At 57.2% G+C, this 14,572-nt stretch overlaps 1 protein-coding gene across 1 annotated transcript; it reads left to right on the forward strand.

Annotated features, from left to right (window-relative positions):
- Positions 1-1,236: 1,236 nt before the first annotated feature.
- On the forward strand, positions 1,237-14,257 carry RSPH9 (radial spoke head component 9). The gene is made up of 5 exons (XM_008691865.2): positions 1,237-1,563; positions 4,633-4,798; positions 6,742-6,871; positions 7,338-7,484; positions 14,032-14,257. Exons 1-5 carry the CDS (start codon positions 1,256-1,258, stop codon positions 14,190-14,192), a joined length of 912 nt encoding a protein of 303 aa, XP_008690087.2. The 5' UTR covers positions 1,237-1,255; the 3' UTR covers positions 14,193-14,257.
- The last annotated feature ends 315 nt before the right edge of the window (positions 14,258-14,572 follow it).

The raw sequence follows: 14,572 nt of genomic DNA on the forward strand, positions 1-14,572 counted from the left end.
CCACTTGGGAATGGACAGGCTGAGGGCTCTAAGGGGAGGCAGAGTTTTGGATAAGGGAGTTACAGATTGTTTTGAGATGGAAGACACCTTAGGCCAAGTCAGCTCCCTCAAATTTTAAAAGGCTTCCTAAGCAATGCCCAGATAATCAAAACAAAGTAATTATCTGGGTAATTGAGACACTTATTTCTCTCTTGGCTTGGCAAGGGGGACCACGTCATTCTGATTGCATGAGTCCTCTCCAAAGGAATCCAGAAACGAAAAGGTCAGTCAGTATTAACCACAGCCCCGTGTCAGGCTCCCTGCTCGCCAGGGAGTTGGCTTCTCCCTCTCTCTCTGCCCATGCCCTCTCTGTTTCTGTCTCTCTCCCCCTCTCTCTCTCAAATAAATAAAATCTTTAAAAAAAAAATCAACAAATCCTGTCTCTTTCCCTGACAACAAACTTGCTGAGGCATCTGTTCACCTGTTTGACCTTGGCCGGGGTCTCCGGAGGTTGATGTGAAATAGTCCCTAACCCAGGGAGTGGAGAGCCCCAGCCGCAGTAAGGTTCTGGCCTTTACTGTGTTACTGCCATTTGGGCCTAAAAGCAACAGCTGCGGGCCCGAGTGAGCTAAACGTAGGTGACAGGTGATGTCATCATTTTTGTACTTCTCTTCACACCCTGCCCCCCCCCCAAGGTATGGGCCTGTACTTTGCCCCAGTGCTTAGGTCTCCATTTGTCACTTGGGTGGAATAGTCCTACGGAAGGGGTGAATAGACACATCTCATGAAGACTGAGGAGGACGGAACGATGGACCCCAGTCTGTAGGACCTGGCTTGGGGTGGGGGTTAATTGTCTTGGATTCCTAGACTTTGAGAGCCAAGATCTCAAATTCTTTTCTTCACACAATTCTGAGGCCAAGAAGGGACACAACTGAAGTGAAATAATACAGCTAAGGTCACCATTGTGGTGTTTTTCTTCCCAAGCCCTCATTGCATATATACAGTGAGGACTCAATTATTCAACTGTTGGAAAGGCTCAGAAAAGGCAAAAATATCCACGGAACCGGGGACCTTCAATCCCACACGGTAGGCTACCTGTCTTAGGGGAAACCACGCTGTTACCGTGACAGCAGAACACGTGTGGCCCCCAACGTGAGAAGCACGAGGACGGGAGCTAGTGTGCCCGGGCTTTGGGGAAGGAAGGGCGGTGTGGGGAGCAGGGCGGGCCTGAGGCTCCGAGCGGGCGGGGCCGGGCGGCTGGAATCCTTCCTGCGCGATGGAAGGGCAGAGCTTTGGGTCTCCGTGGAGACAGTTGCTCCTAGCAACCTGGCGGGCGTTGATCGGAGCCGTGGGCGCGATGGACGCGGAGAGCCTCCTGCTGTCGCTGGAGCTGGCGTCCGGCAGCGGCCAGGGCCTCAGCCCCGACCGTCGGGCCTCGCTGCTCACCTCCCTTACGCTGGTGAAGCGCGACTACCGCTACGATCGGGTCCTCTTCTGGGGCCGCATCCTCGGCCTCGTCGCCGATTACTACATCGCGCAGGGCCTGAGTGAGGACCAGCTCGCACCACGCAAGACACTCTACAGGTGGAGGCGGCGCCCGGCTCCTGAAGGGGGCGCCACTCGGCGGCCGGGAAAGGGTGGGCGTGGTAGGAATCGAAAGGGGGTGGGCCGACCTGCTCCTGGCCGCGAGGGGACAGGGTCTGGGGAGACTGACCCCGAGAAGGGCCTGGAGGGACGGGGCCGAGGACGCCACGAGCTGGGGAGGATTAAGGGGCCGGGGCCTGAGAACCTCGCGGAGCAGAGGCTCGGGGCGAGGGTCGGGGCGCAGGAGAGAAATCTGGACGTAGGTGGGTTTATGATACAGGCTGGGCCAAGAACGGAGGCGCAGCAAGGTGAAAGGTCCCGGAGTATGGGGACCTGGGGTAGACGCAGGTGCAGGCCTGGAGAGCGCAGTTTGGAGAAGGGTCGGGAGCCCTGGAGGGTAATGAGGTGCTGTTTGGAAGCGAGTCCAGAAGTATCTTCGGCGGAGGCGTTGGCTCACAAAAGGAGGCGTTCTAGGAAGTAGAGAACGAGTAAGGCACGGGAGAGGAGGGATTTAGAACCGGGGAAAATTCCCCGGACGCTATCTACCGTACAAGGCCGCCCCGCCTCTTTCTTGACAACCCCCAGCGACGGCGGGAAACTCACCACCTTAGAAAACAAGCCATTCAGGCCGCAGGGAGTTGGAAACTTCATTTATCTGTCCAGGCATCAATCCAACATTGATTGGAGGCATTCTGTGTGGACTTGGGGTTACAAAGATGGCTAAGACTCACCCGTCTCCAAGTTAGTCACATCCTAGGAAGGAAGACCAACATGTAACCCAGCAATTCAAGCGAGGTGGGTTAACCCCAGGACAGAGGGGTGTGCAAAAGGGGACCGAGGGAGGCCTTCTAGAGAGCAATGAAATAAGATTGCTAAGGGAGACCTGAAAGCTGATTAGAAGTCCCCAGGAAGGTGTGGGGGAAAGGCATGCCAGTCAGAGGGCAGAGTTTGGGAGTGGGCTTGGAGTGTTTGGGGGAACAGCAGGTAGGTAAACCCGACAGGGGCAGGCCAGGATGTTACACAGACTGGATGGAGAGGCGGGGGATTTGAACTTTGCTCAGAGGCTCTGGAGAGCTGAAGAGCCATTCGGGGGCCTTAAAAAAGAGCCTGCTCAGATCTGAGTGGGCGGGCGGGCCTGAAGTGGGTGAGCATTCAGGACGCTGTTGCGGTATCCAGAGGAAGGAGGCTTCGAGCAAGAGGTAGCTGAGGGAATGTAGGCCAGGGTTGGAAAGACGGAAGCAGTGGCACTGGCCAGACTTGGGCCTGAATGGGAGAGGTGAAGAGGTCACGGTGGACCCTTCCTTCCAGCTAAGGCAGTTGGGTGACTGCTGGTGCCACCCACTGGAACAGATTCAGGAAGCAGGACTAGGAAAGCCCCATTGAACTTGGGATGAGGTGCATGGCGGGGGGCAGGATCATAAGGAGGCATATTAAAGTGCAAACCCGGAGTCCAGACAAAACATCTGGACTGAAGATGGAGATTTGGGACTCATTCTATCGCATAAGTTTTTATTTCTTCAGCACCTACTATGTGCCAGGCATTGGTCCAGGTACCAGGAATTCAGTGGTACATGAGACAAAGCCCTTATCTTCATGGAGTCTACTTTATTTGTGGGGGCGGGGTGGGGGGAAGGGAGACAATAGATAAACACATGTACATTGCAGATCTAGAGAATACAGGATGCGATACTGTTTTAAATAGGGTGGCCAGAGATAGTCTCTCTGGTAAGGTAACATATGTGAAGAGACCGGAAGCAACTGAGAGAGTGAGCTCTGTGTTTATCTGAGGGAAGAGAATTCCAGGCAAGCGCAAAGGCCCTGAGGCAGATGTGTACTTAATGTTGGTGGAAACCCATAGAGGCTAGTGTGGCTGGAGAGAAGGGAACATTGTAAGACATGAGGTCAGAGAGGTAAGGGACCAGAGGGCTTTGTGGGGCATTGCAAGGACTTAGCTTAATGGGAAGTGTTTGGAAGCTTCTACACAAGGACGTGATCTGGCAGCTGGATGGGAACTAGACTGAAAGGGGAGCAGGTATGGACTCGGGGAAACCAGGTAGAAGGTTACTGTAGTATCTAGGTAAGAGTAGATAGGGGCTTGGACCAGCGGGGAGCAGCGGAGCTGGTGAGGTGGTCGGGTTCTGGATACCAACCAGGCAGTAGCTAGGGCTCTGGGAGTCAGGGGGCCAACCTGCAGAGAGGAAAGAGGGGTGAGAATAGATCCTGGGAATACTTAGGGCAGCGGAGGGGGGAGAAGGGAGATACCAAGGGAAACAGAAATGAAAGGCATTTGTTGGCTTTTAGGCCCTGTGGATGTCCTCCTGAGCAGTTCTGTGGGATGGCGGGGAAGCTGTGTCCGTGTTGTGGGCAGAGTGAAGGTGACGGGAGGAAAGCCCGCCACGTGGCAAGTTGCTCTGAGAGTATTCAGAGCTGGAGGAGGGGCATGAGGGACAGGAAAAGGGTACTTGTTAGCAGAGCATGGATTTGAGAGCTGTTTTAGAAAGCTGAGAAGTTTCAATGTTGAGAAAGGAGCCAGTGGAGAGAGAAGGGTGGAAAGATGAGCAGGGCCTCCCCTCCCCCAACAGGCCCCACACGTTAGAGAGGAGTGGGAGGACGCCCTCTCCTGGCAGGAGGAAGGGACCGGGCCGGTCAGTGCTGGAGACCTCAGAGGACAGGTCCTAGAGCCTGGACCGGCTTTCCTGAGATATGGGGGAAGGTGGCCGTGCTGTTGGCTCAGCAGGCAGGCGGAGCATGACTTTGGGGCCCACCAAATACAGAGGCGCCTGTAACTGAGGGAAGTTCAGCGGCTAGAAACTCATCAGGACTCTCGCAGTGCAAATATCTAGGAAGAAGTTTTTGCAATTTTGTAGGCACGAAGCTTTTGTGACCTTGACCTTTTACGAAATAAATTTGAATTTGCCTCACTCATGGGGGGTGGGGTGCACCATAGGCACTTAGGGCTTCGAAGGGGAGAGGTGTGACCCCCAACAGTTTTTCTTGGGCTTCCTCCCTCAAGAGAAGGGGCGGTGGCAGGAAGCCTGGAAACCAGGATCATGGGGATGTCGTTGGCAGCCTGAACTGCATGGAGTGGAGCCTCCTGCCCCCGGCCACGGAGGAGATGGTGGTGCAGACGTCTGTGGTGAAGGGTCGCTTCATGGGGGACCCCTCGCATGAGTATGAACACACCGAGCTGCAGAAGACGAGCGAGGGCGATAAGGTGTTTGAAGAAGAAGTGGTGGTGAGTGACGATGAGAGGAGGAGGACAAAGACAGCCTGGGCCACCCAAAGCCCTGCCCAATAGAAATTACGGTGGCCACGGCATAAGCCCACACAGCTGCTGTGTGACAGCGTGGCGAGTGGACGGGCCGCTCTGTCGGGAGCCTGGCTCTGGGCAGGGGCTGGGAGAGGGGGTGTGTGCTGCGCTCTGGGGTAATGGGATGTGCACAGGCTCTTGTATCTTTATATCAGTTTTTATTTTACTGGATAATATAGCCACATGATTTGCAGTTTGAAGGTGTCCCTCTCCTCCCTGTCCGCCAGTCCCCCAGGTCCTCTTTCCGGGGGACATTTTGCACGTGTGTGCATGTCCACGTCTTGCTACACGAAGTGCAGTCTGGGTCAGAAGCATCACCGTGGCCTGGGAGTTAGAAATGCACACTCTTGGGCTGGCGTCGGGATCGGAATTTTAACATATCCCAAGGGGATTCGAATACACATTAAAGTTCCGGAGACATTTGATGCAAATACAAGCCTCGGCAAATACCTGACCTCCACAAATTCTCTTCTGATCTTAAGACAGAACAAGTGGCAGATGTTCTGTGCAAAGTTCTGCACCTTGCTTTTCTCACCTGTTTGGAGCTCTTTCTAGGTCAGTGCTCTGAAGAGCCTCTGTTTTTACCATGTGTGACCGTCCCATGGCCGGATCAGTGTCTTCGTTGTGGAAATGCACGACGTCTCCCAGTTGTAGCTCTGACAGGCAGTGCCACAGAATGACCTGCACGCAGTGTCATTTCCAATGCGTGCACACTCTCTGAAGGTTCAGCTCCTAGCAATGGGGCTGCTGGGTCAAAAAATAGGGAGCGCCCATTTTGAAACTAGACACACCTGGAATTCAAAACGCAGCCTTTGCACTTGAACCTGGGTGAAGCCAAAAGTCTCAGTGGAGGCCTGTGATGCCTCAACTGCAGTCCCCGCTCCTCTCCCCCTGCCCCACCTGACAAACTCCACCTCCCTGAGGCTTATTTTCCGAAACAAGGTGGGATAATGATACCGACTTTGTAGTCCTGCACAGGTTAAACGAAGCGACCTATTTGAAGGCTCTGGCCTAGGCACGCATAGCGCATTACTTTCCATCTAAAGTGTAAAAATTCCAGTTGGAGGCTCCTGGGGTATAAGTGGCTGAGTGACTCTCAGGGCCCTGGTGACGCGTTTTCCCTGTCAAGTGCTGCTTTTCCACAGACACCTCTACGAAGTGTTTATTCAGGGTCGCCCTTGATATTGACTGTAACCAAATTTCATCTGCATGATAAAGTTATAACATGGGGTGATGCTTGAGAAATGTTCAGTCAAAGCATAGGACCTGAAACTACATGACCTGAGACTCTAATTTTGTTTTAAATATATACACAGAAAAGTGAATGGAAGGAAGTCTGCCAATATGTTATTAGCGATTATCTTTAGAAGGTGGGATTCCGAGTAGTTCTAATTCTTTGGAGTGTATTATAAACTATTTCTATATGACCTAAATATTCTACAGTGATCAGGATTGCTTTTATATTTTAAAAAGGCAAAATAAGCAACATTTACGTAGGATGATAGGATGGTATGTTTCTGGAAGGGTACATAAGAAGCCATCAACGGTGCTTGTCTCCAGTGAGGGCAGTTGGAAGGTCAGGGACGGGGTGAGAGAGACTGCTTTTTTTTTTTTTGGTAGTTTTAAATAGTGCGCCATCAGTATGTATTAGCAATTTAAAAGAGAGAGAGAGGCGAGGAGTGAAGGAAGGAGGGAAGGGAGGGAGGAAATCTTGAGAGGAGGGAAGGCGAGGGCTTGCCCAACATGCTTTTCCATGGACTTGGCATCCACGTGGTGGTGATCCAGGTCAGATGGTCACGCAGAGGGCCCTTGCACCAGGGGTGGTGGCACAGCACTCTGGCAGGTTGGCTTGTCTCCTGTCTCCTCAGGTCCAGATCAAGGAGGAGACCCGCTTGGTGTCTGTCATTGACCAGATTGACAAGGCTGTGGCGGTCATCCCTCGAGGAGCCCTTTTTAAGACTCCTTTTGGACCTATCCACGTCAATCGGACCTTTGAAGGTGAAGTCTCCGGGGCAGGAGGGCATCTCTCCCCAAGTATAGTCGGACCCATTTCTGGGAGTCCTGGGGAACCTGTCCACTTTCTGGAAGGACCAGCTGTGGCCATATCACTTGGGAGGATGTACTCCATGGCCTGGCATTGGTGGTTGGCATGGGCTGCCCAGTCACTGGACCCTGACTCTTTTCTGCCTGAGGGTAGGAGAGCATTTGGCCACCTGGGTCCCAGGGCTTTGCGGGGGTCTGGGCTCCCTGCCTTCCCCACCTTCTTCCTCTTTGGTGTCTCCTCATCGTAGGGTCTGGACCAAGCCTGGGCTGACAGAACACCATTCCTTTTTCTCCCTTTAGTTCTCTGTCAGTATCTGACTGAGTCCTTTGCAGGTCCCTCCATGCTGTCTCCATGCGTGGAGAAAGGGGGGCTGTGGGGTTTGGGGCCTACCATCCCTTCCTACCTGCCACCTCTTTTTAGGACTGTCCTTGTCTGAAGCCAAGAAGCTTAGTTCCTACTTCCACTTCAGGGAGCCTGTTGAGCTGAGGAACAAGACCTTGCTGGAGAAGGCTGACCTGGACCCTTCCCTGGACTTCATGGACTCCTTAGAGCATGACATCCCCAAAGGTAATAGCCTGGGACTTGGAGGACATTGCATCTGCCCCCAGGTCAGAGCAGTGTGTCCTGCCCCCTGCCATTCTCCTTGGAGGTCAAAACCAAGGGCCCGAGTGGGAACTGGTGGTTCGCCGGGCTTCCTTGAGGATGGGGACTTCCCCAGGGCCCAATCCAGGGCTCGGCTCATAATAAATAGTCGGCCCATGTCTGCAGACAAAAGGAAGCCCTGTCTTCCATGTGATTCCACAGACAGGACATCTCTCAATGCCTCTCTTGATTTCCATACCCCTCTTGAAGGAGGCAGGTTGGGAATCCTCTCCCAAACATCTCTGAAAACATCCCTGAAAATCCTAGCCACACGTGCATCGCACCCGTCAGTTTGGGGTTAGATCCAGTGCTTGGCACATAGCCAGCGCTCGGTGAGCGGGGCTGAGCGACTGAAGGCCGGACCACCTGCTAAGGAAATGAGTTTTGTACATTTGCTTCCTGCTATGTGCGTGGTACGTTTTAATCTTAAAATGTACAGCCTCAGAGGTCTTCCCGTTCTTCAGGGCCCAGCCGGCCCAGGCACACCCCCAGCAGTTGGGGGTGGGGTCACGGGGACCCCATTGCCTTCCCCCGAGCTGCACCGGCAGAGACGCGTGTGTCCTGGGAAGACGCTCTTGCTTTGAGGCTGTCTGCCAGGACCGGTGCCGGGCTCCGGGCGGCACCTCTGTCTGTTCCCTCCCTGTCTTTGGGGTTTCTGAGCACTGCTGGGACGTGCTGTGGATGAGGGCAGTGCTAACGAGAAGGATAACGACAGGCATGGCGACTCCTGAGAGCGGTGGTCCTGCTTGCTGTACGCAGGGCGCTGTGCTCACCCCCCTCCACGCCTCATCTCCTGTTCCTCATCACAGCCGCCCTGAGGGATGCCTACTGTTCTCATCCCTGTTTTACAGGTGAGGAACCAGGCTCGGACAGGGAAAGCCAAGGACACAGTGGGCATTAGAGACTTAGACTGCAGGGCTCTGGCATGAACTTGGTGTCAAGCCGATTAGCGTTTCCCTCGCGGTGGGCAGTGGGAATGGCAGGACGGTATTCGCCCCCACCATGCGGGGGACCACTTCTGGGGAGCCATGCGCACTCCCAGCCGGGGGCAGGGGGAAGTGGGAGGCTGAGGTAGGGACTCTGGCATCAGACAGCCTCGGCTGGGATCCTGAATCTTCCACTCACTAGCTGTGTGACCCCGGGGCAGGCCTCACCTTCCTTGTGCCTCCATTCCCTCATTCCTGAAAGGGAATAACGGTACTTGCCACTTCATCGGGCTGTTACGGGAATGGAACGAGTTAATGCATATACAAGATGTTTATAGCAGTGCCTAACATAGTAAGGACTCAAAAGAAAATTAGTAATTATTATTAGTGTTCTTTTTGTGGCAAAAAGACCTTAGGGGCGAGTTGGGGCAGGCCTAGGAGGACCATGGCGACTGAGGGGTGGGGGCCTACAGCAAGGCAGCGGGAGCTGCTGGCGGCTTGTGAGCAGGTCTGTGACAGTAAGGTGCTCGGATGGACTGAGTAGGGCCAGGTAGGGATCTGGAGGCCATTTCGTGGCTCCTGCGGTGCCCCAGGGGCTGGGCGATGGTCCCAAGAGGGTAAGGGCTGCCAGCAAGGAATGGCCACTCTGGCCTCTGCCACATGGGGGTACCCCAGTGCATAGAACACTTAGCTTAGAACGAGGCCCCTGGGCCTGGGGGGGGGGTAAACAATGTTGGTAGGGGCTGGGGCACTTCTCCCCCATGAGACATGGTTTCTGACTCCCATTCTGTCCCCCAACTGTGCTCACAGCCTGGCCGGAAGCCAGAGGGGCCTGCACATCCCTGGTGGGAACAGGAAACCAGCAGCACGGTGGCGGTGGGACGCAGCACCAAGGTGTAAGGGGCAGGCTGAGAAAAGTCCTCTTCACACCTCTAGTCTGGGGGCTCTAGCCCTGCCCCCCCGAATCTGGGGGTGGCTGGAGAGCCCTGCTCCAGGCTGCCTTTGCTCACCGGCAGCTGGCTGCTCCAGGGCCCACGGATGGCGCACTCCGTCCGCAGTGCCGGCTGACTACGGGGCTGACCCAAGAGTGCCTCCTCCCCCTTGCAGCTTCATCCTCTGCAGTGGGAGCAGGAAGGGGGTTGCTAGGACCTTTGCAGCCAAGACCGAAGCCGGCTAGATGGGGTTGGGGCCCGGCAAAGTCTATCTAAGGGAACCCCATCAGCCCTGTCTGCCCTTTCATTTTGGATCAAGGGAACACAGGAGGCAGCTGTCTCTCCCTGCAGCTGGGGTCGTAAGATATGGAACTTTGGGGGTCTTCCTAAAGGATGCTGGGGCCAACCTCTCTGATGTGTGTAGTTGGCAAGTGAATTTGTCAGGAGGTAAGAACCTGGGCCTGGGAGGTGGGTGAGCTGCAGGGGCCTGAGGCCCTAGACATCCTGGCTTCATGGCGGGCCTCAGGGCTGAAGGACCGACTGATGGTTCAGTCTGCCCTGGCGTGTGGCTCTGTCCTCAGTGCTGGAGCCTTGGTGGCTGAGGGCTCTTGGCATCTGTGTGTGGGGGCCTGAGAGGGGGATACTCCTGGCCTCACCTTGGGGAACGTCACAGCTTCTGGGCCTCCAGCTCCCTGCCTCCCAGAACCACCATCAGAAGACCTCCAGGCAGCCAGGCCCAGCGTTTCCCCAGGAGGACTTGGTTGGGGCTGTGGTGTGGGGGTGGAAGTGTGGGTGGTCCGGGAAAGAGCAGACACTCAGATTTTGCTCCCAGACTCCCTTCCTTACCTGCCAGTGAAGGAGCAGAAAGAGCTGCTGGGAGGCTGCCTGCAAGGCCTCAGTGGGCCTGGCTGCGAAGTGGGGCCAAAATCCCAGGTTCTCTGGGACACCAGGACTAGCATTTGACAGCCATTTTCTGCCCGGGGAAGGACCATTGTTTCCTTTCTGGGACTGAGGCAATTGTTCAGGGGACTTTGTGTCACGTTTTAGCAGGGATGGTTTAGGTTGGGCCTGCCCCCGCCCCCCCCCCCCACCCGGGCGACTCCTGCTCTCTGTGCCCATGAGCGTAGGGCAGCTCAGCAGTTTGCTCCTGGACCAGCCCTATTGCAGGTTGGACGGGGAGGGTGTTGCCTGGTGCCACCAATGCCCTCCTGAGCTGTCCTGCCTTGCCCTGGGGTCTGCGGAGTTTTGTGGGAGTGGGTAGCTTTGGGGGCAGAACCATCACCCTGGTGGATGAAGGGCGACAGCCAGGAGCTCTCTGAGCTTGGGCTGCAGTCGGGGGAGACGGAGCACCGGTCGGGCCCGAGTTCTAGGTAGCACTCCGCTGTTCAGTGCTCGTCAAGCGTTCACTGCAGCGGGACTCGGCCACTGGGCGGGTACCGCGCCGGGCGGCAGGATGCCCTCACCAACCGGACGCTGTCCTCGCCTCGCAGAGGGTTGGGGAGATCAAATGAAACAGGATGGGCAGTGGAAATGTGAAATAGAGGGTGCCTCACGCACAAGGTCACTGTGTCCTGGGAAGCAGAGCGGGCTGGGGGATGGAGGGCAGAGCCTCTCTCCTTACTCCGCTGGGGGGCTGAGGGGCTCCAGCATTTGGGCGCCAGGCAGCAATGCCCAGTTCAGGCAGCAGAGGGCAGCAAGGGGCCTGCCTGCCGGCCCGGAAAACTGCCTTTAAAATGTGGTGGTGCTGGTTGAGGAGGCCGCGGGGGACGGAGGAGTCAGAACACTGGAGACGGGTGGGGAACACGGCGCCCCATTGGCTTTCTCTTGGGGGTGTGTGCAGGTGGCTCCTCCCACCCGGCCCCTTGGAAACCTGGCTGACAGGTGCTTAGCCTTCTGGACTAGGAGGCCCGGCCTTGCCCATCAAGTGGGGGTGGGGGGCACTCTTCCACTGTCGGGGGATTTGACCGTAACTTGTGGGCCTGGCGGGGGAGTGATCGCTCTGAGAGAAGCGACCCACGGCCATTCCTGCGCCGTGTGACAAGTCGTGTGGGGCTGGTCTGAGGAGAAAGTTTAAAACCATCTGCTGTGGTTGGAGAGCCCCGGTGCCCGATCTGGCCCTCTCTCTCCCTCCAACGTAATCTCAGAGCTTTGCTGCCTTTCTTGTTTCGCACGCATACCTGAGGCTAGCCTGAGGCTTCCACTAGCAAGGTGAGACCCCTGGGGCCCACGCAACCCAGGAGGACTTCCTGCCAAGAGGCTCCATCCCTGATTTACCTGCTTGCTGGCCCCCCCCCCGGGCCCCCAAAACACAGCTTGTTAGAGAGGAGTGGCAGCCAGAGGGCAGGAGCGAGGTTTTGGGGAGACTTGGGAAGAGACCAGGGCCACAGAAGGATGCTTCCCCTGAGAGGGGGCGGTGGCAGTGGCTGGGCCCAGCCTTTCCAGCAGTCGCAGTACAACTGGGTGAAGGTGACAGCGAGTGCCAGGCTCTCCAGGTAGACGCTACGTGACTCCTGGCACGTTGAGAGTCTGTGCGTGTGTGTGTTTCCTGGGCTACCAGCTGAGCCAGGGACAAGGAGAGGACAGGAGTGTGACAGGAATGCAAGGGAGGGAGGGAGGCGGTGCTGTTGGCTGGCTGGCCCCTCACATGCCACTTCCATTCACCGCCAGCACCCTTCAGCCTGCTTGGCGCTGCCCCCTCGCCCCGGTGGGGGTACTGCATTTCTCTCTGGCACCCCTGGCAGTTTCCCCTTGCTCCCGGTGGGGGTTGGGGGTGCCCTGCTGATGAGCCTGGGCCCCTTCATCTACTGGAGGCAGGAGGTAGTAGGTAGCCAAACCCTAGTGGGCAGGGTTGTGCGAGGAAAGGTCAGCCCTCGCTGGGGCGTGCCGAACCATCTAGGCTGGGGGCCTCCAGGGTTTCATTTCTTTCAGGGCATCGGGCCCAAGCAGGTTGCAAGCTGCCCTCGTGGGTGGGCAGAGAATTGAAGCAGAGCCTGACCTGCTTTCAGTTCAAGAGAGCTGTGTGACTATGGGCTCTAAGGGCAGGCGCTGTCCCCAGATGATGCTCTGGGCACTGGTGGGGGTGACTGGGGGGGTGTTGGGAATGTACCTTCCTGGGGTCTGTGCTTCTGGCCCAAAGCTGCATGCCGTGCACTGGGGACACTTTGTTCTGTCACACCCTCACTCCCATTACCCCCAGGCAGTCTGTTTTCTGTAATGAGTGACTCGGAAAGCAGCGAGCTAGGGCCTCTAGAACTTTGGAGGGCAGGTCTGGGAGGTGGAGGACCTCAGGTGCCCGGCGAGGAAAGTTGTGGGAGCCAGGGAAAACACTACTCCCTTCTCTGGCCAGAGCTCTGGTAACCCAGGGGCCCTCTTCTTTCTTGACACTGTCTGGCCGGCACTGTGTGGGCCTGGGGGCATGAAGCCCACACTGTTGCTTCCAGATCACCTTCTCCCGAACAGGTGGTGACACTTGGTGCTGGCCTCTCCCGAGCAGGCCAGCGCCAGAGGACCTACATGCACCTAGAAAGCTCTGGCTTTGACCCGGGCAGGTGACGGCACCCTGAGTGGGACTGAGCTGCTGTTGGGCCCTGGTGGGTGGGGACGGAGCCGTGAGGCGGCTGGGTGTGGAGTGACCAGGGTGGGCCGTGGCTGGAGGCGGCCTGTGGGAAGCTGGGGTGGTGGGAGCCAAGCAGCCGGGCTGAGCTGGCAGCCGATGAAGGCCTCAGCGCATCACTGGCTGGTCCAACACCAAAACCTTCAAAGCATTCGCCTTTTTGGCAGGGCCTGGAACAGAGCTGCGGCTGGGCCGGGGAGAGGCCTCAGTGCGCAGGGGAATAGAAGCTCCAGATCCGCATCCAGAGGCGATTTTCCCAGGCTCCTTCCTCCCACACAGGGGCTCCCTCCCTTGGTTCTGGAGCCAGATCAGGCCCTTCCCGCCAAGTCTTCATGGCTGCACAACGTAGCCCCAGGCTGGGCTGCTCCTGTCTGGGGAGCAAAAATCCAGGGCAGAACCCAGCATAGACAAAGGCTCATTAGCTGCAGCCCAAGTCCCCTCCCGCCAAGCATGGCTCCCAGTCCACTGGCTGCCAGGATGAGCTATTGGGCCGGGAGGCCTGAAACGGCCCAACTTCTGTGCGCCCCTGGTCAGGTCTAATCCATCTTGGAGCAGGGGCTTCTGGGACTAGGGATGAGAGCAAAGTGGCAAGGAGGGCAGACTGTGGCAGGACCGCAGGTCACTGGTGGCGGACCGGCCCCCCCATCGGGCGGGGAGCCTGGACAGGGGCTCTCCTTGCCAGGCCCCGTTTCCCCCGCCTGTGGGCTCTGCTTCCCTCCCCCACTCAACCTTTAACTAGACTTGCTGACAGGCACAACATGAACCGGGGTGTGCTTCACCTCTTTTCATTTCCTTTGCCCTCCCTCTGGAAGTGGTTTTAATGAGCAGTGAAATGGCTAAAAGGCCATCAGGAGTAGAGCACCGGATACTGAAATTGTCTTCCCTCTCCCAGTGGAACCGTAGCACCCGGGCCAGGCTGCCCAAGGGGCTGGGGGGCCTCTGCACAGGGCAGAGCTCCGGCCCCACGGCACCCAGGCCTCCCTCCCGCCTCCTCCTCCCAGGGTCCTGGAGCATCCAGGCGGAGAGGGGCAACGCCCTGGTGGTGCTGCGAAGCCTGCTCTGGCCGGGCCTCACCTTCTTCCACGCCCCGCGCACCAAGAACTGTGGCTATATCTACGTGGGCACCGGCGAGAAGAACATAGACCTCCCCTTCATGCTGTAGGAGGGGGCAGCCGGGGAGTGTCTGCCGAGTCTCAACAGGACTTTCATAAACGGCTGTGAAGCTGGTCTGTGTGTTCTGTCCTGCCGCTGCCCCACACCTCTGCCTCCATGTGGCGTCCAGGCTCCCGGCTCTAGAGCACGCGGTGGGGGGGCTGGAATGTGCTAGTGAGGGGGACATGGGGGGCGGAAAGGGCCGGGGGAGGGGACAGCCGGGAGTCCTCTGAGGAAAGCAGCCCAACGCATCTCCTCACAGCCCTCAAGCTGAAGAGCTGAAGGCTCTCGACACAGGGCACGGGCACCCACTTGGCCTGGGAACGTCCTCTGGTGGCGTTCATGTGGCCCATCACAAGAGAGGAGTGACTCGGGGCTCAAGAACCGGCT

This window comes from Ursus maritimus, unplaced genomic scaffold (genome assembly GCF_017311325.1).
Source record: "Ursus maritimus isolate PB19 unplaced genomic scaffold, ASM1731132v1 scaffold_29, whole genome shotgun sequence".
Classification (NCBI taxonomy): Eukaryota; Metazoa; Chordata; class Mammalia; order Carnivora; family Ursidae; genus Ursus; species Ursus maritimus.

What these genes read in the sequence shown, in the direction of transcription:
- RSPH9 (XM_008691865.2), top strand. Translation starts at nt 1,256, where the DNA reads ATGGAAGGGCAGAGCTTTGGGTCTCCGTGGAGACAGTTGCTCCTAGCA. An exon ending in TGTTTGAAGAAGAAGTGGTG is followed by an intron (nt 4,799 to 6,741) that starts GTGAGTGACGAT and finishes CTGTCTCCTCAG; the next exon opens with GTCCAGATCAAGGAGGAGAC. An exon ending in AGAGCATGACATCCCCAAAG is followed by an intron (nt 7,485 to 14,031) that starts GTAATAGCCTGG and finishes TCCTCCTCCCAG; the next exon opens with GGTCCTGGAGCATCCAGGCG.